The sequence below is a fragment of the Callionymus lyra genome, chromosome 10 (genome assembly GCF_982586985.1).
Source record: "Callionymus lyra chromosome 10, fCalLyr1.hap1.1, whole genome shotgun sequence".
Classification (NCBI taxonomy): Eukaryota; Metazoa; Chordata; class Actinopteri; order Syngnathiformes; family Callionymidae; genus Callionymus; species Callionymus lyra.
In genome coordinates this window covers 342,501-367,921 of record NC_141827.1, presented here as the reverse complement: position 1 = coordinate 367,921, position 25,421 = coordinate 342,501, and the positions used below count along the sequence as shown (strand labels likewise).

Below are 25,421 nucleotides of genomic sequence, written 5' to 3'. Positions count from 1 at the left end.
CACCAGTCGACGTGTGCAGACCTGAAGGTTGCGAGCAGGTCTTCCTCTATTGTTACATGTTGAATGACATTGCTCGCACAGAAAGGCCTCCAAGAATTGAACCCCTCACTCTCTGCTCACCACCTGCAGTGTGATGGGATTTCCTGCTGTTGAAAAGTGTGCCAGAGGCAGCGCTGTTAACCCTTTGTGTCGTCGCTCTTTGTGGTTCCGGGGGCGACTCTTGCTCATAATCAAACTCACCACATTCCTAGCAGGGGACGCGACACAGTCTTCTGCCTCTCAAAGGACTTTTAACCCTGGACACCCCTTTTTTTGATCCTCTGAGCCTCATTTTTTCAGTCCGGCTTTGGCCCGAGTTGTCTCTGAGAGGGATCTGTTTGTTTGTGTCTACATCGCGAAGTAAACAACATCCTCGCCCGACATGCTCTCGCTGTAAAGAGCGCGACTTCAATAAGCAGCGAACAATGAGTCTCTCCAGTAAGTGCTGGGGTGTCGCTGCTGCTCAAAAGAACACCGATGTCGAGTTTTGAGTTCAAGGAGGCTTGTTGGCAGAAAACCCACCGATGTCGTCACGACAGTCTCTTTAAAGTTCATTTATTTACTTTAGACGAGGATCTGAATGGAGAGGTTGTTTCGCAACAGAAAAGATGAGCTTCATTAAAACTAAAAAATGTTCTTGACAAACAATTACAGTCTGTTGCCAAATAATAGTAAAATAAACATGATTTTGGGAGTTCTATGAATATATATATAAATATTCCTGGAATGTTTGCGAATACAATCCAACCGTGAGCCCTCGCTGGATGAGAAGGTGAAACCATAATGATGTCCAGCCTGAGAAGAACCTCTCACTGGCTCCTGGTTTAGCTGGAGGGGTTTTAATTTTGGCTCAATAAACGGTGAAAATGGCATCGAAGTCTGTCCTCCTCCTTCCACGCCCCAACCCCCACAAGCTGATTTATAACTCTGGGAGACTTCCTGCTGCGTAAAGCAGGAGGTGGAGCCATTAAACTGATGGCGTAGCTTTGCAAATCTGTCACTGTCAGTAAACAGCGAGTTGAAAAGGTGTTTCCAGTGCAATGAGCAAATGTTCACACGTTCAATTGAACCAGAAACTGCTGTTAGCTGCCATTATAATTGGCTGATGAATCCTGGTTATTATTTGTTATGTTATTTCTATCTTTTATGTGCAGGCATGATGGATTTTTAAGGTGCGTGTAAAGATATATTTTCTATTTATAGGTTCAATCAAAGGTGATTAAACCACCTGTGAAACAGATGAATTTGTGCAAATGTATTTTTATCTTTTGACATGTTTTAATTATTGTTTTATTTTCATTCTCTTGTTTTGTAGCAATTGATGGTCTTGAAAGTATTTATCAGTGAATCTGTAGCAAGAGCTGAAAGACTGAGATCCTTTGGTCTGTAAATACAATTTTATCTATACATGTCGAGGGAAATGTCCTGTTCAGACCGAAGCTCTACCCAGAATGCCGAGCGCAGCAAGTCTATAGCCATCATCGTTACCGTCGACACTAATGGCCGAACCTTTTCTGCTGCCTCGGCACATTGACTGAGATCATCTGAGACCTGATGGTGTGATCGCGCCAATGAATTCACAAGGATTTACTGATCCTACACTTGTGGTTACATGTCGGAGGAAATGTTGCATGAATGTCATGTGACTTCTGCTTTAAAACGCAGTCTGTCCTCATTAAAGTCCTTTAAGACAGGAAGACATGTTTGTTTACTCGTTTCAGTTGAACTCAAGTGGGAACATGAAGGAAGTGATTCACTAAAGGCTGGTGTTGAAGACTGTTCTCTCATCATCCACCTCTTTAGACGAAACATATTCAAGCACATCCTTTAGTCAGATTTATTAGCCCAATTTCAGGACTTAGGCGATATTTCAAAAATAAATGAAAGGTCAGTCGCCGCCGCGTTCATCATGTTTGTTTATTACTTCTGCGTCTTAAGATGAGCGTCGTGTTCTTGTTACATTCAACACACATGAAGTCTCTTTTCCTGTCGTTCCCATCCTGCCAGTATAGATTTTCAACCAGATGAACTATTTAACTGTGAGCCTGGAGTCATTTAGCTCCCACTGTTTCCCGCTCGCTCTTCAACCTACGCTTCACAATCAATACAGTCCCAATAAATTCCACTCTGTGTCCCCAGAGAACATAAATGTCATGTTTGTGATTTGTTCGTTTCAGCCTCGTCGCATATGTTGATGCTAGTTACTGCTTCAATAATCACCATTATTATTATTATAATTATTATTATTATTATTCTTCAAAGAGTTCTACATTTGTATCCAAGAGTTTTATGTGCTGATGATGATTCACTGCTACCATCACTGTTCTATCCGATCAATAGAACACATTGATCAATGAGCCACTCTTAAATTAAACAGCTGAACCTTTGTGTGTCTTCTCTGGATCGGTAACACATTAGTCTTTGTTTAGAAATGTTAGGTTTTAATAAAATTTTCATTATATTCATTATCTGGCATCATATGCTGCACCTGAAATAAATCAACTAATGAGTGTAACTGTGGACAAACTTGTATTATTGATGAGGTTTTACGTTAGCAAATGTTTTTTCTCTTCATTTTATTTCAATGAATGATTTGGACTTTACTTTAAAACATAAACATATTGTTGTTGTTCATTCAGCTGCTATTTACAATAATAATTTATTATTGGAAAGACATTTTTAAAAAGCTTAGAGCAAAAATGTTTTGTTCTGCTCTAGATTAACAACTGGATCATATTATAAATGTTTATTTCAGTTAAATCCAGAAAGCTTTGGTTTATGTTTATTTGTCATTTATTTATTTTCAAATAAACTGGATTATTTTGTCACGATGTAGAAGAAGATAAAAAAAACATTTTAACTAAAGCTCTAACTGCACGATTTGACATCAGGAAATTGGAAATGAATTGTGTAACCTTTGCCTGGGTTTAAACTACACAATGTTTGTGATGACAATCCTTGGAGATTGTGTTGATAAACTGATTAAGGCGTCCATGATAAAGACAAAATAATGTGTAATGTGTCATGTGTCATGTTTTTGTACCATTATATTAAAAAAATACACGTCGATGGGTTTGAACCAGTATTTCATGTGGAATATAACATAACTTTACATTGAAATGTGGAAAACACTAAGAGGCTGTTATATAAAGTACATTCGTTTTCCCATCAGCTTTTCTTTTTTCAAAAACTCATTCAGTTTGTCAGCCAATGATAATAGAGAACGTAGCTGTTAGCTTGTGTTGATAAAAGGCCTCCAGGGGAGTGTGGAATAAAAGCATTATTAAAGGTAAAGATGTGTGATAAGAGATGTAAAGTATAAAGAACAGTTCAGTCTGGGATGTGATCGCAGCAGGAATCAAAGATCTGTCCTGACAGTCGTTAAAAGCAAAGGAATTATTCATGTCTGAAGAAGAAACTACATTGATGTTAAAGAAGAAAGTCAAGCTTAGATTTCCATGTAATGTTAACATTGATGACACCTTCGAAGAAGGAACAGTTTGACTTCTTTCATTTGACATGTCGAGCATATTTCTGTTTACAAGAAACATTTGGAACGATTAAGTCAATTTATTTAGTTTAGAATCTTCCTGCTTTTGTGATAAATGTACGTCTAAAACCACAAATACTTAATTATTCTCATTCGACAGGATAAAGGTTTGGTTCATATTCGCAACATAATTTGTATTGTTTTTGTTTGTTAAAGATCTTTGTGACCCTGGTCTAGAAAGATCTTTACAAATAATTATTACTAACTTACTTACTTACTCACTCATTCAAAGTAGATTATTATTCATGCAGTGGATGAAACCCAAAGTACAGATGGAGCCCATATGTTCTCCTTTAATGCACAACAGACCCAAACTGGCATTCTTTTCTGGAGCTGACCACCTTTCTTTCTTCATAGAAGCCGTTAAAGAAGGTTTTAAACAGGTTTTTATTGACCAATTCCATGTAATCACACCCTTGGAAGGAACATCTGGTCTCCACAGAACTGTTACTCCATACGTCGAAGGGTTTCAACCACCACAGAATATTTAATAACTTTCAAATGTTTCTCTTTCATGTTGTTTCGTTTTTACTATGAAAAGAAGGAACTTGAGTCAATAATGTTTCGTGATCTTCTTCTGTTATCTCTTATTTCAAAGAGACTCCAGGTCACATGATGTCTGTGGTCGACATAAACAATGTCTAGATTTAAGAAATGATCAACATATTATAATGAGGACAACAATAATACACGAGTCGATCTTTTCCAAAAAGAAAGAAAAAAACAAGTATTTACTATCATCGTTCTTTCCATTCAACGCCAGAATGTGCAAAACAGAGCAATCCTCAAATCTCCCTTTAATGGAGTCTTTCAGGAGGCACAGGAAGAGGCACAAACGACTCTATTCAAGCGACTCCAAAATGCTAATGCCGCCGGCTCTTAACACGTTAAGAAGAGTTCCCATGTCACGACGAGGCTCAGCCCGGCCCAGTCGGGTGATGGGACTGAAAACATCCAGATGACACACGAGAGGCTCGACAGACGTTCTTAAGTAGAAATGTTCTTCTGGACCCTGAGGTTTGTTTTTCCTCCAAGTCGAGGGAACGTCTGTTGACATTTAGATGTTTACCGAAAATGAAACTGCTTTATGATCCGACGTCGGAACATTCTTTGTAAAGTATCAGCATCAGCGACGTGATTAAACTTCCACGTGTAAATGGCTTCAATCCAAGGTTCTGATTATAGGAAAGCAAATCAGGCTCCGACAGGTTTGACATGGAAGTCATTTCTTCTTATCTTGCTGAGAAGAAAGTGTTTAAGAAAAACAGCTTTAATGGCTCGATTAAATCTGCCGCTGAAAACCTCAAGAGACATCTTTGGCTAACCTGTAGAACAAATCCATTGTATTGATCTGCACGATTGATTGACAGTTTTCATTTAACAAGTTAATTCCATTTTCTCTACGTTCCTGGCGACTCAGAAAAACAATCCAAAGGATTCACCATCGATCAGACCAAAGGTGTCGATCGGATCTTCCAAGAAAGATTGAATGGACGCTGTGAAAAAAGAAAAGAACATTCATACTTTGTTGTGACATTTTCAATGACATAAAGTCACTAAAGTGTGACCGTCAGGCGACTGCAAATGGGTTTAAGACCCTTTTACACGACAGTAATCGGCTTTGAATGGCTGGTGTTTGGAGAATCCAATGTTGTTGATAGAAAATCCAAATGTTCTTCTAGATACCATCAGATAGTGACCAAGAGATGAATTAAAACAAGTGTCACCTTGTGTGTACAGTGTGTTTTATTGACACAAGGACACTTGTGAAGTGAGACATTTACACAAAAAGAATACAGGTTTAATTCAGGTATGTTTGTGAAAACCAAGACCATGTATATGTAAAGTATAATCTCCAACATTAGCAGTAAACGTTGAGTCAAATACGAGAAGATGAAAGTCGTGTTTTGACGTGATGTCATCATCGTCTCTGAACTTTTATTCATATTCACTGCATTGTTCGCCTCTAAGTGGCTCCTCCGACCTCTGACCTCTGACCTTTAATCTAAACTGAGTTTCTATTGCATAGATGCAGATAATGTGGAAACAATGACTGATAATGATTTGTTTTCGTTGCACTTCTTTTCTCTGTGGTTTGTCTGATTATGTGATTCATCAAATTCGATTTACAAATATAAAGTGTTGAGTCAGCGACTGCTTCTGTGGTCGGCACTGAACAGAAGCTTGAGTGTGAGATTCATCTTAAGACGTTGAAGTCTGAGTTTGAACCACGAGTCTTGTTTTATTGATTTTATAAACATCTTACACACGTACGCAGTCAAAACATAAAATTCTCATTTATATCTTAGTTTAGCCTTTAAATATTTAACAGCTAATACTGTGCATAACAATAAGTAAGTAAGTAATATTTATTTATATAGCGCTTTTCCAGACCAGGGTCACAAAGCAATGGTTTCATTTTTCATTTATCGAACAGAATATAAAACTACTACTGTCTGAAACAGTGAAAAGTACAGTTGTGTTGCCTCTTAGGTACTTGGTTAGAAACAACAACCTCCGCCCACACATTCAAAACAAAGTAACGTTTGTCTTCAGGCAGAGCTTTTCATGCCAGACGTATAATATCCAAATGGCCTTTCATTCTTTTTTCAATGATCTGTTGTCTTTTCAAGTTGTAAAAAAAAAACACCAGCAGGTTGTGTTTCAGAGACTCTCATGTATTTACGGATGTTTCAAGTTGTTTTACACTTTTAAGAAGCTAACTCGGTTTGACATTTCAACACCTGTTAATGGGTTTTATGTTGAGCGTTTCTTCTACTAACTCAATTTCTCGTGTGGCCATGTGTCTGACAGTTGGCTTATTCATAATTGCCAAACCAAAGTAGGTAAAGTCCACGACTAATACATCAACAGTGTTCATGCAAGAAGACCATCTGGTGCAAAACTGTGCCAAGTGAAGAAGTATATGATAGTTGAGCCTGTACTTCTGCTGGTGGAGATGGAAGATGTAATACCTTTATATTGTAACCTTTATAAAATACCTCCCAAAAATGATTTGAATCAGCTATATTTGCATTTAAAAAAACCTTGATTTGTTCAAGTAGTTTCCACTCTCATTATTCATAGTTTTTGTGAATACGAAAAGTTCTTGTGTTCTAACATGAATGCATTAGAAAAACTAAAGTTATTGTTCATTTGGTTCTAGTTTTACAACACATTGAAATTCCTCAGTATAGTTTCTGTTTAAATGCTAAAGAATGTGATATATTTTTACCCTAAATATACTTTTTTTTTTAAAAACCTTTCCCCAGAAATGTAAGTTTAATCCAAGTATTTAGTATATTTGACTTTGAAACCTTAACGTGTGTGTAAAGTGTGGAAGGAGATTTCCTCTCTTGTGCACATGCTAATGGAAACTTGCCCTTCGGCCACAACACCTAAGAAGTGCTAATTGTCTGCCAACGCAGCTAATGTGAATAATGGGCTCGTGGATTTCCCACCATCACCGTGTGCTTGTACGAAAGTAAGACTATTATAATATTCACTCGTGGTCAGCTGTAGTTGACAAAGACATTCCCAGTCATGTTGAACATTGTCAGGCCACACACTGTGTTTCAAGTCTTTGTGTTTTCTCTTTGAGTCGAGCAGGATAAAGAGTCGCTCGCTCCATTGATGAGCAAGTCTGTGCGAGAAAAGACTCACAATCAGACCCGCCCTGTGCACCCCCCACCCTCTACACACCCTCGACACACACTCTACACACACTCTACACACAGACCAACACAAACCCATCTTGGTCCGGCCCGTCATGTGAGCTCATGTGAAACAGATCCCGGCACCATTTTCCACCACAGGATTAACTGTGTCGTCCAACAAGCCGACTCGCCTCAGTGGTCCTGGAGAGTCGACCCCATGAGGGCCAAAAGCAAACACCTTAAAAGGACCATCAGATCCTTCCTCGTCTGATGACCTGCTGCTCAATGATCTGTTCGCTCTTTCCTCTGTAGCTGGAAAGAAGCCAATTTTCTGGAAATAATTCATCCTACTTGTGGGCATAAGTGGACTGAGGAGAACAAGGTGTTTCCTCTGCAAGCTGTCGTACGACAGTGGGATTCAAACCTGGCGTTTCTCTCTGGCGTTCATGTCCACAGCAGCTCCATGAAAGCAGCCCCTGGTCAGGTTGGTGGTGGATCCAGGCTGGAGTGTGAGCTCCATGTCCGCTTCAACGTTTCCACGTGAATCCCTCCTGCAGGGGAGTAGAGCTGGTTACCATGCCGACACGTTTATTACTACAGTGCGTCTTAATGAATTCATTCGTGTTTGCCTTCCTTCTCCGGGTCAGGTGTGTACACAATCTAAATTGCTGTGGAGGAGGCCCCTCTCTTGCTAGAAGTGACCGGGGGGAAATAGCTTATTGATTCTAGAAGAGGAGGGCAGAGTAAATGGACTTCTAACTGGACAAGAGTGGAGATAAGAGAGTCGAGGAATCAGGCTTTTGTTCGTGTTCTGGTCAATTATTGTATGTCCTGGCGGTGAAAGTGTTGGTGCCACATTTTTTGGTTTATTTTGTTAGTAAAATGTACTGTATTTTCAAATGACAACTAAAGTTAGTAACATAGTTTGACGAAGATACCCGTTATATATAAAATATATATATATATACATGGAGTCAGAAAACATGGTTTCAAGACTATTAACCTCAGTGCGGACGGAACCGAACACATGGAACTGAGAGAATCACTGACCATCAGGATTCAAGACACCACATATGTTTAGGCGCTTGAACTACACACATCATGAACAACATAAACATCTATTCCCAGTATGTAACATGTGAAACAATCCTTAAATGTTAATACAGTCAATAAAGAGAGAGACATTGTATGACTCATCATGACCATGTTTTACATTTATTACTTTATAAAGTTGCTGTGAAATCTGGACGAACGAGAGGTTACGAGAGTCCATTATGACGTAATAATGGGTTCACTCCACCTCCAGCTGTAATCAGGCCCGCTTTGTTTATACAACAAGTCCCTTGGAGGGATTGATTATGCGCGGCGACAAACCTCCACGCTTGACCAATCACAGCAGAGTGGGTGTGGTTATGATCAACAAGTTCAAGATTTGTCAAATCAGTGCATTAATCGTTTTTGTTTCTTTGCACATAAAACACTATTTCAAGTTACATTTGTAACCGCGGTTCTACATCATGCATGCTCTGCCCTCTAGAGGCTGTTGCTATTGGGTTACTCAGAAGGTAACCATAGCAACAGTCTGTAGAGGGCAGAGCATGCATGAAGTAAAACTGTTGTTTAAAAACAAGGAGAATAAATAAAGTATATTGTAATACAGTTAAACCATCTTTATTGTTCAACACATTCAGACCCTTTTCAATCAAATTTCAATTTTGTGAACTATTATATGATTCTATGATCTTGTTCTTTCTCTTTATTTGTCTTTGTTCTTGTTATTATTTTATTATTTTTTTTTTTTATGAATAATTGCTATATTGCTGTGGCTAATTGGAGAAAAAACTATTTCCCGAAGGAGACTTCCTGAGGATCAATAAAGTTCTACCTAAGCTATTATAGTTAAAGGCCACAAGTGAATTGTACTTTTAAAGTTTGGGGTTTTTACCCTTTTGAATTGTTACTACACAGTACACACCCAAACAATTCAGTTACTACCAAGAAGAAAACAGAAGAAACAAATAAAAACACTGACTTCTTATTTAATTCTATATATTTTCAATGAATAATTCTCAGAGAAGAACCTCCTCATGTTCAAGTGTAGACGCAGGATGAGCTTCTGCTGGTGTAACTGAGTTGTGATAAAGCCGGAGACACAACAGACGTTGTTGCTCATTGTGTTCACTAAGGTGTGTTAATCAGGAGTCGAGATCTCCGATCACCGCGAGCACCATCTGTGAGCTTCTGGCCGAGCGAGAGTCTCTTGTAACCAGTGTTTGGAAGCAGGTTCAGGTGAGCAGTCGTTCACTCTTCATCGTTTCCATTTGTCTGCCTTTGTAGTGAGACGTGGACATAAATCTGCTGTCAACGTGTGTCTGGCAGTGATTGTGGAGACGATTAAAACGCTGCGCACGACCGCGACCTGCACGGGAAAGTGGTTCATTTCAAAGCTGGAATTCTGCCTGTTTCTCATTTGACGGCGAACATGTGCGAGTCACTGGTCTGTTCTCGGGTCTGAGAACGTGCAGCACAGATGATGTGAACCGACGGTTACCATGACGACAGAACACTCGCGTCGAGGGCTGGGATTGATTGACAGGTCATAGCATGTGCTCTCAGAGACGTCACTTTGCCAGAGTCCAGCCTTGTTGTCGCTCCTCGACAGACTGAGTAACAGATGAGTTTTGGGGCGAGTGGGCCTCGTGCCTGGAGTTCAATCAAATCAGCTCCAGTTTCTGCCAAACCATGGAGAGTCGCTCGGACAAGAGAGCGCCGTCAGTTATCTGGACGTCCTTCAGGCACAGTAACGTCCGGACGTTAGTAAGTAAGTTGAGAACCCGTGACGCTCGGACATTTATCTTGCGGCGTCAGGTTGAAGGAGCTTTAGATATGGCTCACTTTATGAGGCAGTATCTACTGAAGCAGAGAAGAGAAGGTTATCTGTGCTCGACGGACGAGAGAATAATCTTCATTCAACTCACGCAGGTCTGAGATAACATTCACTGAACACTGGTTTATTACACATTACTTTGATATTTGTTTGCTCGGGACACATAAGATCCATTTTAAATGTCAACCTTCAAGAAAATATGAGTTGAAAATGTCATTTGTGCAAATAATATTCTTCATTAAATATCTATTGAGCATTTTAGTAATCAAGTACTTTTAGATCTATGAAGAGCAAATATGACATTTGATTATTATTATTATTGGTCACTTCAATATCATCTTATTTTTCTTATAGTAAAAACAAATCAAAAGCTTTCAAATAGTATTGAAGGCAAACCTTTCAACTTTAAATGAAATGTTTCATGTAGAAAATGCTTCCTTTAATGATCTTATTCTGACGTGACGTTACTTTAAGCAGGAAAATAAATGATTCTTCTGTAAACATGTTCAGATTATTTGAGTTTTCTATTTTACTTATGATATCTTAGGGTCAAAATATTGATATATTCAGACACACGAGGTAGAAAACAGCGACACTTTCTGTCAGCTAATGTTAGCACTGTAGCTAGTGACTCTGATTATATAATAATAATAACATTTTATATTATATATAACTATATAGAATTGGTTAATTGAAAGAAATATTAAAACAGGCTTCAGTCAAGTATTATAAGAACAATGAGCCAAATCTAATCCAACTGCTGCTCAAATAATATTTTCTTTTTATCTGTTGATTTCGATTCTTCTTTCGATAGATTTTAAAAACTAAATTGTTTGTTTTAATGTTTTGTCTCAAGCAGAAGTTTCATGTTTGTTCTTAACATCATTACTTTGTTTCGATCGTTCAACAGCGAGAAGAAACTTCTGTGATCAATAGTCTTTCATCAAAACTTTTCTTTTCTTCAATTTGAGCCGACGGTGAAATGATCATGTGACCTTCTGACCTTCAACCAGTGAAGAGTCTCTTGATGTTTAGTTTCCAGGTGTTTATTTGGTGGTATTGGTTCATGCATCCAGAACACAAACAGAACCGAAGTATGAGGACAGATTCAAACCCAACAGAACAATCAGGTTCAGAAGGAAGAGTCAAAGTATTTCCTTCAGGTACTCGAAGGATCCGACTCTTGTGTGAATGATCAGCTGGAGTCAAGAGTGAATGAGTCGCGAGGGAAAGAGGAACAGCTTTTCGCTCGGGGCAGAGTCCAGGACAATGTCAGGTTTGTCCGGCCCGAGTGCAAGAACACTAAGCTTTCTGCTGCTGCCAGCCCACTCTGGTACCGACCCACGTCCCCCTCGTCCAGCCCCGGAGCAGTTCATAAGGCTTCCTTCTGTTTGTGTGGCCATAATAGCGGCTCCATCCTGCCGTAGCTCAAAGACTCTTCTGGGCTCTGAGGGTCTTGGCTCTGGTGCTTCAGAGGCGTGTGAGTGACTTAGTGACTCTCATTGTCAGGAGACCACTGCCCCCCCGACGTCTCCAGGACTTCCTTCATCTGCTGCAACAAGCTGAGCTAAGAGAGCTTCGGTGGAAATGAGCGTTTGATGGGATTCAACTTGACAACGTTTTTATTCGCTCTCGAGGTTGTTTGACAATTGTTGACAGTTTGTTTGTGAATACCTTGATATAAAATGTATTCATAATGAAGAGTATAAAACCCATTATAATCACTTTGATATTATTGTCTTTATCATCACAAATGTGTGCCGTAAATAATTTAACATGTTTGACTCATTTGAAATGGAAATGAACCTTTGAAGGTTCGATCTTTTTAAAAACAGCATGAAGTCTCTTTGGACCGTTGATCTCAAAGTAGAAGATAAATCAACCTGGGAACTAAGAACATCTACTCGTGTTCGTTTTAAAGTGCTTAGAAAATCCCTGATAATGACCATCATGGTTCTTTAGCTTCGCTGTTTTGGATCAAGATTTGAAGTTTATGTTTTTATATAAAATACCTAAATATCAGAGATATTCAGTAGAAATTTTAATTTAACCAGGACCACAAACAAATTTCAGGAAACAGTTTTTATAATAAACAAGTGTTAGTTTCTTCTGTATTTGTGATGCAAGTATAACAACTGAGTTCAGTGAAATAAATCCAGGGAACAGTTTCTTTGAAGTTTTCTCTTACGTCTGAAACACGACGGATGGAACTATTGGACAGGATTAAAAATGTAAATCAGTTCCTGAAGATGAGATTATATTTGAACAAAGATGTTCAGAGTGTCTGTCGTCTTGACGAGGCTGGAGTCATAATATCCTCATTTACGGCGGCAGGTCTTTGGTTCGGACCCGCATCAGCATAATTCAAGCGTGACCCTCCTCCCCCTTTATCCTCCGTTCAAACCCTGGACTCATACATCATCCACAGTGACCGGTCGTGGGAGAGGGAGCGCTTGTTTTGTTGGCCTGGACAGCTCTTATCGAACCCTCTCTGAGCTCCTCACTTGACGAGCCGCTCGCCTCCTTCACTCAGACTCCAGTCGTGTTCGCAGACTGTGGCAAACGTCCTCCTGGGAAACAAGAACCTCCAAATATTCCGATCGTATTCCAGGTTTAATCTGACGCAACAATGGAAGGACGGCAGGAGTAGAACGTTCACACACACTCATACCTACAGACGAGTTAGAGTCTCAATCAATCTCTGCATGTTGTTGGACTGTGGGAGGAAACTGGAGTACCCAGAGTAAACATATAACATACAAGAACCAAAGTCCACACAAGAAAGCTGAGGGTTTCCTGAGGCCGGAAGGGAACCTGCAACCTTTTGCTACATATTTATGATGTCTTCAAAAATAAATATAAAACTAAATGAATGTACTGTAAATATATAATTATTTTATATATTATATTTAATAAAACACCTGTAAAAAAGATGCACTAACCATTATCACCGAAACCTTTTCTTTAGTGACAACATTCTGTCAAGAAAAGATCGTATTTCCTGTTTGAACGTAACATCTCAACGTGACTCGTGCTCGTTGTGCGAAGAAACAAGAAGCTCGGAGACAAATTCCAGCGATTGATTGAGGAACCAAAAACATTTTGAAATAATAATACAATAAACATTTGACTGTTAAACCACATGTCTCGATGATCGCTGCCTCCTGGAATCGACTTAAATCTCAACATGTTTTTCAAATATTGTCACGAGTCTCCAAGAATATATATAGAATATATATTTTTATTTGAGTCATAAACAGTCAAGATTGATACCAAAGTTTATTTGGTTCGAGTGACTTCAACGTTTACATTTCCATCACCAGAGTTCATCTATTTAATGAAATATTATGTTCCAGGAATGAAGATATCAATACAATTTCATTCAAAGTAAATGTTCTTCGACTCAGGTCTTCACTGTCAAGTGAGTCATGTTTATATTAGACCTTAAATAAATAAACTCTATTGAAGGGTCAGGACGAGAAGGAAGATGATGTTAATGCTGCGTCTTCATCTAATACTTCCGTGGCATGTTTTCTTCTGGCTGTGTTTTGGGGTTTGTTTCAACAAGCCCTGGACTCGACCCTATTAAGTGATGAAGCGCAGGAAGCGGGCGGCGACAGATGTGTCAAACAGCTTACAAACCCTGTCCAGATGCTCGGCTTTTAAACAGATCAGGAAATTCAAGCTCGTAATTACGGCTCAGAGTGGCTGGAAAGTCGCTTCATAAACGCGTTGAGAAGGAAGTTTAAACTTCACTCCATCATCTATTTACAAATACGATTCTGAAGAACCTGTGATGCAGTAGATGGAGTTGGTTGATGGGATGGATTAGCTTCAGGAGGGAAGGAGGATATAAGATCATCCATCACGTCCGCCTGTCACACTCTCATCCGGAGAAATTGCCAACATCAGTCAGACGACATGAACACGTGATGTTCCTGCGACTGTGGCTTCATCTCAGGACGAGCATGACTGTGATTATGGAGCGGGTGCCACGGGGCGAGGCCGACGGACTTCAAAGAGGATCACAGCAGAAACTCATCTCAACAGGTTCGAGCCAGAAAACCTCTCACTCGGCTGTGAACAGATTAAAAGAAGTCGAGAGTCCAGACAGTCCTGTCGGAGTCGGCGGGAGGTCATGAGAAAATGAACCACCATGAATCTAACAATAACCCATTGATTGACAGCCGCCAATCTGAGCTCTTTCACTTTGATCTTAAGTCATATTTGATTATGTCACGTGATCGACTCGCACCAGCTGATCAATAACTAATGAGAGAGAGAGAGAGAGAGAGAGGGAGAGAGAGAGAGAGAGAGAGAGAGAGAGAGTGAGAGAGAGAGAGAGAGAGAGAGAGAGACAGAGAGAGAGAGAGAGCGAGAGACAGCGAGAGAGAGAGAGAGAGAGAGCGAGAGAGAGAGAGAGAGAGTGAGAGACAGAGAGAGAGAGACAGCGAGAGAGAGAGAGAGAGAGAAAGAGAGACAGAGAGAGAGAGAGAGCGAGAGAGAGAGAGAGACAGCGAGAGAGAGAGAGAGAGAGAGAGAGAGAGAGAGAGAGCGAGTGAGAGACAGAGAGAGAGACAGAGAGAGAGAGAGAGAGAGAGAGAGACAGAGAGAGCGAGAGAGAGAGAGAGAGAGTGAGAGACAGAGAGAGAGACAGAGAGAGAGAGAGAGAGAGACAGAGAGAGCGAGAGAGAGACAGAGAGAGAGAGAGACAGAGAGAGCGAGAGAGAGAGAGAGAGAGAGAGAGAGAGAGTGAGAGAGAGAGAGAGAGAGAGAGAGAGCGAGAGAGTGAGAGAGAGAGCGAGAGAGAGAGAGAGAGAGAGAGAGAGAGAGTGAGAGAGAGAGAGAGAGAGATCAGTATCCAAACCATCTGAACCTCCAGCAGCAGAAGACGTTGCTTCAGATCCTGAGTCTAACTCTGACCTTCCATGACCCGTGAGTCTCGTAGTTCAAACATGGAGGAGCCACGACTGTGAGGTCGGACTCTTCCTCGTCAGGTCAGGTGATTGAACAAGTTCCGATGATTGACAGAGTGAAGTCACACTCTCTTATGGCTTCGTTATTCTCTTCATCACACTCTTCAGCTCAAACCTCAGTTGTCTCGACTCACTCAAGCGACTCAGATCCGTCATGATTGACGTGTCATGCTTTTCAAAGTGCAGTGAAATGAGATGAATCTCCATCAGTTAAACTCATAATATCAATATCTTCTCGATCCGTGACGTGTTCGTCTCCGACGCCGGAACATCAACTGTGGTTCAGAGTCCAAGGAGTCGCGTCCGATCCATCGGCGTCTAATTGACCAAATGAACGAGCGATTGACTTGAGAACGAAGCAAACAATCAAGTGTGAACTCATTATTCTCAGCAGTCGATCAGTTAATCAGCTCAGACGATGTTTTAATTGTCGGTCGGAGATCAACTGGGAATCGTCAGGAGCGAGAGAAGAAGGAATCGTGCGAGCGTCTGTCTTCGCGTTTTAGGTCTTTAGTGAAGAGAAGATTTAATCCGGCCTGACAAGACGAGGATCTGCTTAATCCTGTTAAAGTACAGTAACGACTCACTGCTCTATTGTCTGAGAAGTTGGCAGATGGTTGGAGCGACTGATCGTCTCTCGAGTGGATCCTGGTGGAGGCGACAATATTGTGTTGAATATTGTGACGTGTTCCTCAAGTCATGAGAGAACATTTTAACGATGATGTGTCAGATGCTCATCGTGTCAAAAGGTGTTTCATAAATTGGCTGCTCTGACCTCACGACCTGTCGTTTTCCCCTCGTTTCCTCTTGGATTGTCTGGACGAGGATCCGCTCCAGGATAATCCTGCTCAGATGACAGTCATTTCATGCATTATTGGACATTAACGTCGTTGGTTTGCTTCATCCGTGGAGGACGAGACGGTTCCTGCTTCAAGATCTCTTACATTTCATTTTGGAATCTTTGATTTGTTAGAATCTCTGTGGCTTTTTTATCATAAGAATGTTGAGTTTGGTAAGAAACAATACGTTTGTACCTGGATATGGTAAAGTTGCTCATAGCAAGTGATGCATCTGTGTTTTATATAAATATAAATAAATATAAATTGTTGTTGTTATTAATGAAATCATCGTTTCTCTTTCATTGTCACACTCGTTAATAAACTAATTGGTCTCACATTAGAAAGTGTTTGTCGCTGGTCAACAAGAAAAACAGGCAGGAATGAAGAATCAAGACAACGACGTTTCATTGCTCAACTCACCAAAAACATTACGGTAATATGAGACTAAAATGGCCTCCAGGTGTCGAAGGTCACATGGTGACTCCTCGTTACGAGGGTTCTTCGTGGTGAACATGTGTGTGATGTTACAGAACGGATGGTGTTTAGGATGAAGGAGGTTCGTTCTGCACGTGTTTGGAAGTCGAAGGACTTCATTCATCAAACTCAGTCAATGTTTCGACTCTTGAATGACTTTGAATGAACACGTATGTTCTGGACTATAAGTGTCTCCGGAGCACAAGTCGCTCCAGACATAAAATGCATAATAAAGAAGGAAAAAACATATATAAGTCGCACTGGATGGTATGTTAACATAACATATGAAGAGTTATTCAGAGAACTATAGCATAAATAACTAACAAGTTTACCAAACCATCCGTGTAACTCCAAATAACTCTTCATCCTCGTGTCACTTTTAAACAACTAACTAACTCCGGCCTAGATCAACACAGGCCTAGAGCGCTCTCTGGTGGTTTAGTGTGAAAATAACATGTGAAATGATATAATAATGTGGTAATAATTTCACACATAAGTCGCTCAAGAGTATAAGTCGCTCCAGAGTATAAGTGATAAAAATGAAAAAAAACTGCCACTTATAGTCCGGAAAATACGGAACACATGTGGAATATCTTTTTAATTAGTCTTTATTTGACACTTGTTTGTACTGAAGTGCTGTGAAAACAGCTCCTTTCTTATGGTTCTAAAAAGATTATTGAACAGTTTGAAATCATCTGTTGATTGAAATGCACTAAGTTGTTAAACCGTGTGTTTAAAACACAAACACATCAACTGGATCAATATTGTGTATTAAATATGTGTTAATATCTGAGATATATGGCGAGTGAATGGTTTTGAATCCATGAATCAGACGCTGCTCCAGGATTGACTTGGACTTGAGTTGGTCACTGTTGGTCCAACAGAGTCTCTGATCCTCGATTAAGCAACGTTTGGGTTCATGTTGGTTCCTCACAGCGAGAGCTTCTGTCGTCCTGCCAGGACCATCAGTCTCAGGTTTCATCGCCGCTGAAGGGGATTAGACCGGCTCGGGTCTCCGGGCCTGAGGGTGGGGGGTGCAGTGCTGGGTCGCTCCACTGGGCACCGAACCCTCTCAGATAGTCGTCATCACATGTGAGGTTCCTCAGCCAGATGGCAGAGTCTCTCCATAAACGTGGAACAAGAGAAGAAACTCAATCAATGATCAGTTTGAACTAAAGATTCTGATGAATATTAAAACACGCTCTGGGGGGGATTTGAACCCACAACCCCCGACTTAACCAGGTCAATCCCATAAACCAGACAAAGCCAATTAACAGAAAGACCCTTTTCGTCTGAAACATTCTTGGTCGTGTGAGAAATAAAATGTTCACCTGAAGATAAAGTTAATCTGTGTTGATGGTTCATCAGTCGCTCGTTCAACTAGTTCCTGATTCTTGGACCTCAGTCGTGTTGAGCTAATGATCCTGATAATGAAGATGATAAATGATGGTGAGATGCTGTCAATCATTCTACACGTAAACTTGTAATAATCTGTGATGACGACTCAGAATGAAAAGTATCTTTTGAAACATAGTTCGAGGACGTGTTGATTTCTTCATTTTCCGTAACAATCACACAATAACATTCTATTTTAGACACGAATGTTGTTGTGTTTGTTGTTTCAAAACACATTAATTCAGTCCAAACGCACACGTGGAGGAAGCTTCGCTACATGAAAGGAATCAGTCCCTTGAGTTTGACTCTGGAACGACCTTTGATATTTATATACGTTTGTTTTTCTGTTTTTATATTTTCTTGTTGTTTTAAACACAAACACAGGTTTTATTTGCAGCAAAGTGTATATATTTCATTATTGTGTTACTTTTGTTGTCGTGCGACGTTTGACTTCATTTCCTGTCGAGAAGTTCCACAGAAAGTCAGATTCATCCACTTTCTTTTTTCTTGATCATCCTTTCTTCACTGTAACACCTTCACAAGCCTTCCAAGGTCTTCTCTTCCTCTTCTTCCTATTCCTCTTCCTCTTCCTCTTCCTATTCTTCCTCTTCCTCCTCTTCCTCTTTCTCTTTTTCTTCCTATTCCTCTTCTTCCTATTCCTCTTCTTCCTCTTCCTCTTCTTCTTCCTCTTCCTCTTCATCTTCCTCTTCCTCTTCCTCTTCCTCTTCCTCTTCCTCTTCCTCTATCTCTTCCTCTTCCTCCTCTTCCTCTTTCTCTTCCTCTTTTTCTTCCTATTCCTCTTCTTCCTATTCCTCTTCTTCCTCTTCCTCTTCTTCTTCCTCTTCCTCTTCCTCTTCTTTCTCTACCTCTGCTTTTTCCTCTTCTTCCTCTTCCGCTTCTTCTTCCTGTTCCTATTCTTCCTCTTCCTCTTCTTCCTCTACCTCTGCTTTTTCCTCTTCTTCCTCTTCCTCTTCTACTTCCTCTTCCCCTTCTTCCTCTTCCGCTTCTTCTTCCTGTTCCTATTCTTCCTCTTCTTCTTCCTCTTCCTCTTTCTCTTTCTCTTTTTCTTCCTATTCCTCTTCTTCCTCTTCCTCTTCTTCTTCCTCTTCCTCTTCCTCTTTCTCTTCTTCCTCTACCTCTGCTTTTTCCTCTTCTTCCTCTTCCTCTTCTTCTTCCTCTTCCCCTTCTTCCTCTTCCGCTTCTTCTTCCTATTCTTCCTCTTCCTCTTCCTCTTCTTCTTCTACCTCTTCTTTTTCCTCTTCTTCCTCTTCCCCTTCTTCTTCCTCTTCCGCTTCTTGTTCCTCTTCCTATTGTTCCTCTTCCTCTTCCTCTTCCTCTTCCTCTTCCTCTTCCTCGTACCTCCATCTCAACAATTATTTCTTATTTCTGTGTTCCCTCGCTTTCCTAACAAATCTAAATACTTGAACTTAAAGTATTTTCTATCACGTTCTCATGTTGATTCTCTTCCTCTATTTAAGAAGAAGGATCTCAAGTCAGATAATGATCATCATATATGACGATACATATGTTTGATGAATACTGGGCTCGAGTCGACAGCATCAGTGACGAGTGAACACGTGGAAGAAGAAGAACGTCCGACGTCTTCACAACAAACACTTCTGCTGTTTGGAGTTAAAACCTCGTCTTATTGATAAAGTCTCTCGTGGAAATACTTTAGAAAGTTATGAGAGTTTTTCTGTGAACATGTTATCGTGAAAGAACATGTTTTCATGTCTGTAGAAAGTCGTGAAGTGAAGAGAAAGAATAAAACACTTCTGTGCAGATAAGAGTCTGTATTTGAACCAGAGTTTATTGTCATCATAACGTTAAATGTTTTATTTGAATACATTCATCTGAAGACTTGAAGGACATCAGACGTTCATCACTATTTAGATCCTTCAAATATTCTTCCATCACTTCAACTGTTTGTTCTTCTGACGTCGTTTCATTCTTTCAAAGATTGAAGCTGCAGAGGTTCGTTTATTCCCAAGAGTTCATGAAATCACAACAAATCATGTCTCGCGAGGTTTTCACTGAGAAAAGACTGAATGTGTGTTTTTTTCTCCCAAAGCTTGTGTTGATTCAAACACAAATGTATGGTTTGACTGACAGGTGTGCGTGGTTTGACTGACAGGTGTTCTCTGACTCCTGCAGCTCCAGAGACATGATCTGATCTCACGAGCAAACATCGGTGAAGACGCTTGAGATCCAGTTGAACGATGAGACGCCAGAGCTGCTGCACGTCGAGCGTCCAGAGCGTCCAGAGCGTCCAGAGCGTCCAGAGCGTCCTGAGCGTCCTGAGCGTCCTGGTGTGTGTCGCGGTCGCCGTGGACATCCCTCTGGACAGTGAGTCGCACACACTACTGTGAACAACACAACAACAACACACAACACCAACTCTTAGGAAAGACCTCGACACACACATGTAACATTTGTAACTAGTTAGTTGAGTCAGAGTTAAGCATCTGTCTCTCAAGTTTAAAAACCTCTGATGATGAATATGTTTCCTTAGTTACTAGAAGTTAGTATCATCAGGATAGTGTACGTACTAACTAGTAACTAATCCTCCACAGATAGTATGTCTCAAACATACTTCTCTTAGTATACTAGAAGTTAGTATCATCAGGATAGTGTACGTACTAACTAGTAACTAATCCTCCACAGATAGTATGTCTCAAACATACTTCTCTTAGTATACTAGAAGTTAGTATGCATCAGGATAGTGTACGTACTAACTAGTAACTAATCCTCCACAGATAGTATGTCTCAAACATACTTCTCTTAGTATACTAGAAGTTAGTATCATCAGGATAGTGTACGTACTAACTAGTAACTAATCCTCCACAGATAGTATGTCTCAAACATACTTCTCTTAGTATACTAGAAGTTAGTATCATCAGGATAGTGTACGTACTAACTAGTAACTAATCCTCCACAGATAGTATGTCTCAAACATACTTCTCTTAGTATACTAGAAGTTAGTATCATCAGGATAGTGTACGTACTAACTAGTAACTAATCCTCCACAGATAGTATGTCTCAAACACACTTCTCTTAGTATACTAGAAGTTAGTATCATCAGGATAGTGTACGTACTAACTAGTAACTAATCCTCCACAGATAGTATGTCTCAAACATACTTCTCTTAGTATACTAGAAGTTAGTATCATCAGGATAGTGTACGTACTAACTAGTAACTAATCCTCCACAGATAGTATGTCTCAAACATACTTCTCTTAGTATACTAGAAGTTAGTATCATCAGGATAGTGTACGTACTAACTAGTAACTAATCCTCCACAGATAGTATGTCTCAAACATACTTCTCTTAGTATACTAGAAGTTAGTATCATCAGGATAGTGTACATACTAACTAGTAACTAATCCTCCACAGATAGTATGTCTCAAACATACTTCTCTTAGTATACTAGAAGTTAGTACACATCAGGATAGTGTACGTACTAACTAGTAACTAATCCTCCACAGATAGTATGTCTCAAACATACTTCTCTTAGTATACTAGAAGTTAGTATCATCAGGATAGTGTACGTACTAACTAGTAACTAATCCTCCACAGATAGTATGTCTCAAACATACTTCTCTTAGTATACTAGAAGTTAGTATCATCAGGATAGTGTACGTACTAACTAGTAACTAATCCTCCACAGATAGTATGTCTCAAACATACTTCTCTTAGTATACTAGAAGTTAGTATCATCAGGATAGTGTACGTACTAACTAGTAACTAATCCTCCACAGATAGTATGTCTCAAACATACTTCTCTTAGTATACTAGAAGTTAGTATGCATCAGGATAGTGTACGTACTAACTAGTAACTAATCCTCCACAGATAGTATGTCTCAAACATACTTCTCTTAGTATACTAGAAGTTAGTATCATCAGGATAGTGTACGTACTAACTAGTAACTAATCCTCCACAGATAGTATGTCTCAAACATACTTCTCTTAGTATACTAGAAGTTAGTATCATCAGGATAGTGTACGTACTAACTAGTAACTAATCCTCCACAGATAGTATGTCTCAAACATACTTCTCTTAGTATACTAGAAGTTAGTATCATCAGGATAGTGTACGTACTAACTAGTAACTAATCCTCCACAGATAGTATGTCTCAAACACACTTCTCTTAGTATACTAGAAGTTAGTATCATCAGGATAGTGTACGTACTAACTAGTAACTAATCCTCCACAGATAGTATGTCTCAAACATACTTCTCTTAGTATACTAGAAGTTAGTATCATCAGGATAGTGTACGTACTAACTAGTAACTAATCCTCCACAGATAGTATGTCTCAAACATACTTCTCTTAGTATACTAGAAGTTAGTATCATCAGGATAGTGTACGTACTAACTAGTAACTAATCCTCCACAGATAGTATGTCTCAAACATACTTCTCTTAGTATACTAGAAGTTAGTATCATCAGGATAGTGTACATACTAACTAGTAACTAATCCTCCACAGATAGTATGTCTCAAACATACTTCTCTTAGTATACTAGAAGTTAGTACACATCAGGATAGTGTACGTACTAACTAGTAACTAATCCTCCACAGATAGTATGTCTCAAACATACTTCTCTTAGTATACTAGAAGTTAGTATCATCAGGATAGTGTACGTACTAACTAGTAACTAATCCTCCACAGATAGTATGTCTCAAACATACTTCTCTTAGTATACTAGAAGTTAGTATCATCAGGATAGTGTACGTACTAACTAGTAACTAATCCTCCACAGATAGTATGTCTCAAACATACTTCTCTTAGTATACTAGAAGTTAGTATCATCAGGATAGTGTACGTACTAACTAGTAACTAATCCTCCACAGATAGTATGTCTCAAACATACTTCTCTTAGTATACTAGAAGTTAGTATCATCAGGATAGTGTACGTACTAACTAGTAACTAATCCTCCACAGATAGTATGTCTCAAATCACATACTTCTCTTAGTATACTAGAAGTTAGTATGCATCAGGATAGTGTACGTACTAACTAGTAACTAATCCTCCACAGATAGTATGTCTCAAATCACATACTTCTCTTAGTATACTAGAAGTTAGTATCATCAGGATAGTGTACGTACTAACTAGTAACTAATCCTCCACAGATAGTATGTCTCAAACATACTTCTCTTAGTATACTAGAAGTTAGTATCATCAGGATAGTGTACATACTAACTAGTAACTAATCCTCCACAGATAGTATGTCTCAAACATACTTCTCTTAGTATACTAGAAGTTAGTATCATCAGGATAGTGTACGTACTAACTAGTAACTAATCCTCCACAGATAGTATGTCTCAAACATACTTCTCTTAGTATACTAGAAGTTAGTATCATCAGGATAGTGTACGTACTAACTAGTAACTAATCCTCCACAGATAGTATGTCTCAAATCAAACTCTGCTGCTACAAACTAACAGGAAATGACGCGACCAGCTTCTTCTTCTACTACTATTTAACGATGGTTTCAACCAGCTGTAGGAACACTAGCGACACCTGCTGGCAGCACGTTTGGTTTGGAAGAAGAAATAAAGAAAAAATATGAGAATCTAAATATTTGTGAGATATTTAAACTGGTATCAGCAGTGAACATATGTTTATCCTCCTACTGCTGCTGAAAATACACCTGGAAGTATATGAATATATATATATACATATATATATATGTATATATATGTATATATATACATATATATATATATATATATATATATATGACGTAACTTCCGTTTACAACGTCACTAAGATGGAGTCGTTTAGTGCAGAAAGTGTCCAGAAAGTGTCCAAGTGTTCAGTGTGTATGGAGCACTAACTTTACATACTAAGAATTGAGACGCACTTACGCACTAAAAATACTAACTTTGAGTACACAAGTATGTGATTTGAGACACAGCAACGGTCATCGATCTTTTTTCATCTCAATGTTGACGAGAAGAAAGTGCAGATGTTTTCACGACAGAATCACTGATGAACGTCATGATCGGATCAGTGATGATGAAAAAAACAACATTTATCAGAAAGAAAACTTTGATTGACAGAAAAAAAAACTCATCAGTAAATAAAGTCGTTTGATTATCAAATATAAAAATGAACAAAAGTTCGAAACAAATGAATAAAAACTGCTGGATTTGTCACACGTTTCATTTCATTTGTTTTAACAAATGTTTGTGATTAAAATCCATCAGTAAAACACAAAGAACCAAAAATCAATTCAGATCCTGAACGTCCTTGAAAAGTCAAATCTTTCAACGTGTCGTTCACAGGGTTAAAGGTCGTGAAGTATTTGGAACGATTCCAATATTTTGAAACTAAATCCAAAGTTTCGCCTGATTTGACAGTTTCATCCCAGCAACCATTGCTGTTCTGTTGCTATGGTGACGATGACAGATTCTTCAGTGAATCTTCTGATCACTCGTCAATAATCTTCTTCACGTCCGTCAGCTTCTGGAATAAATGAGTAGAAGAAGAATCTTGTGGCGTCTCAGCGTCAACATGATTCTTTCTTTCTTTCTTTCTTTCTTTCTTTCTTTCTTTCTTTCTTTCGTCCGTCCTTCCTTCCTTCCTTCCTTCCTTCCTTCCTTCCTTCCTTCCTTCCTTCCTTCCTTCCTTCCTTCCTTCCTTCCTTCCTTCCTTCCTTCCTTCCTTCCTTCCTTCCTTCCTTCCTTCCTTCCTTCCTTTCTTTCTTTCGTCCGTCCGTCCGTCCTTCCTTCCTTCCTTCCTTCCTTCCTTCCTTCCTTCCTTCCTTCCTTCCTTCCTTCCTTCCTTCCTTCCTTCCTTCCTTCCTTCCTTCCTTCCTTCCTTCCTTCCTTTCTTTCTTTCTTTCTTTCTTTCTTTCTTTCTTTCTTTCTTTCTTTCTTTCTTTCTTTCTTTCTTTCTTGTGTTTCTCCTGCGTGGGTGTGTAGTTGTGTCTCGTGTGGACAGTAAGTTGTGTGTTCACTGATCCTTCAGCATCACGTGACTCTCTTCTTCACAGGAGCACCTGAGGAGCACGTGGTTGATGGTCCACAGCTCTAGGGCGCCCCCTGTGCTTCATATGAGACATGACAACCTTAAGAAATATTTACGCAGTATTTCTACTTTTCACAACAATCTATGAACATCTATTATATGATGATGATGTTGTTTCTTAAAGTATTGATCAGTTTGATGAGGCGTCAAGACATTATTATTATAATATGTTGATGTACATTTTCTCTTTTACTGATCATTTACTTTTTACAATAATAACTGAAAACACATCTTTACGTATAACTTTAATAAACAGAAAAATAACCAAATTATTGTTAGATTTTCAACAAAACCATAAAGAATATGTTACATTTCTTTTGTACTTTGTTTTCAATTGTCAATCATACAATTGTATTGGTTTTCTGACTGAAACAATAACAAACTAATTCTCTTCAACATTCAACCATGAGTTCTTCCATGTTTGATACTTGTTTTCTACCTTCATTCACGATCTTCGTGGACCTTCAACAGTAGGAAACCTTCTGACCAGGTCAGAATCACTGATGAACGTCATGATCGGATCAGTGATGATGAAAAAAACAACATTTATCAGAAAGAAAACTTTTATTG

The 25,421-nt window shown here is 39.3% G+C and overlaps 1 protein-coding gene across 2 annotated transcripts in view; it reads left to right on the top strand.

The window, feature by feature from the left end:
- The window catches only part of chl1b (cell adhesion molecule L1-like b), a 65,884-nt gene that overhangs the window by 8,773 nt on the left and 31,690 nt on the right, over window positions 1–25,421 (top strand). For both annotated transcript variants that reach the window (XM_087801552.1, XM_087801550.1), the window contains exon 2: window positions 19,971–20,162. In XM_087801552.1, coding sequence (XP_087657678.1) covers window positions 20,036–20,162 — 127 coding nt within the window. In that variant the 5' untranslated portion in view covers window positions 19,971–20,035. The remainder of the gene's footprint in view (window positions 1–19,970; window positions 20,163–25,421) is intronic.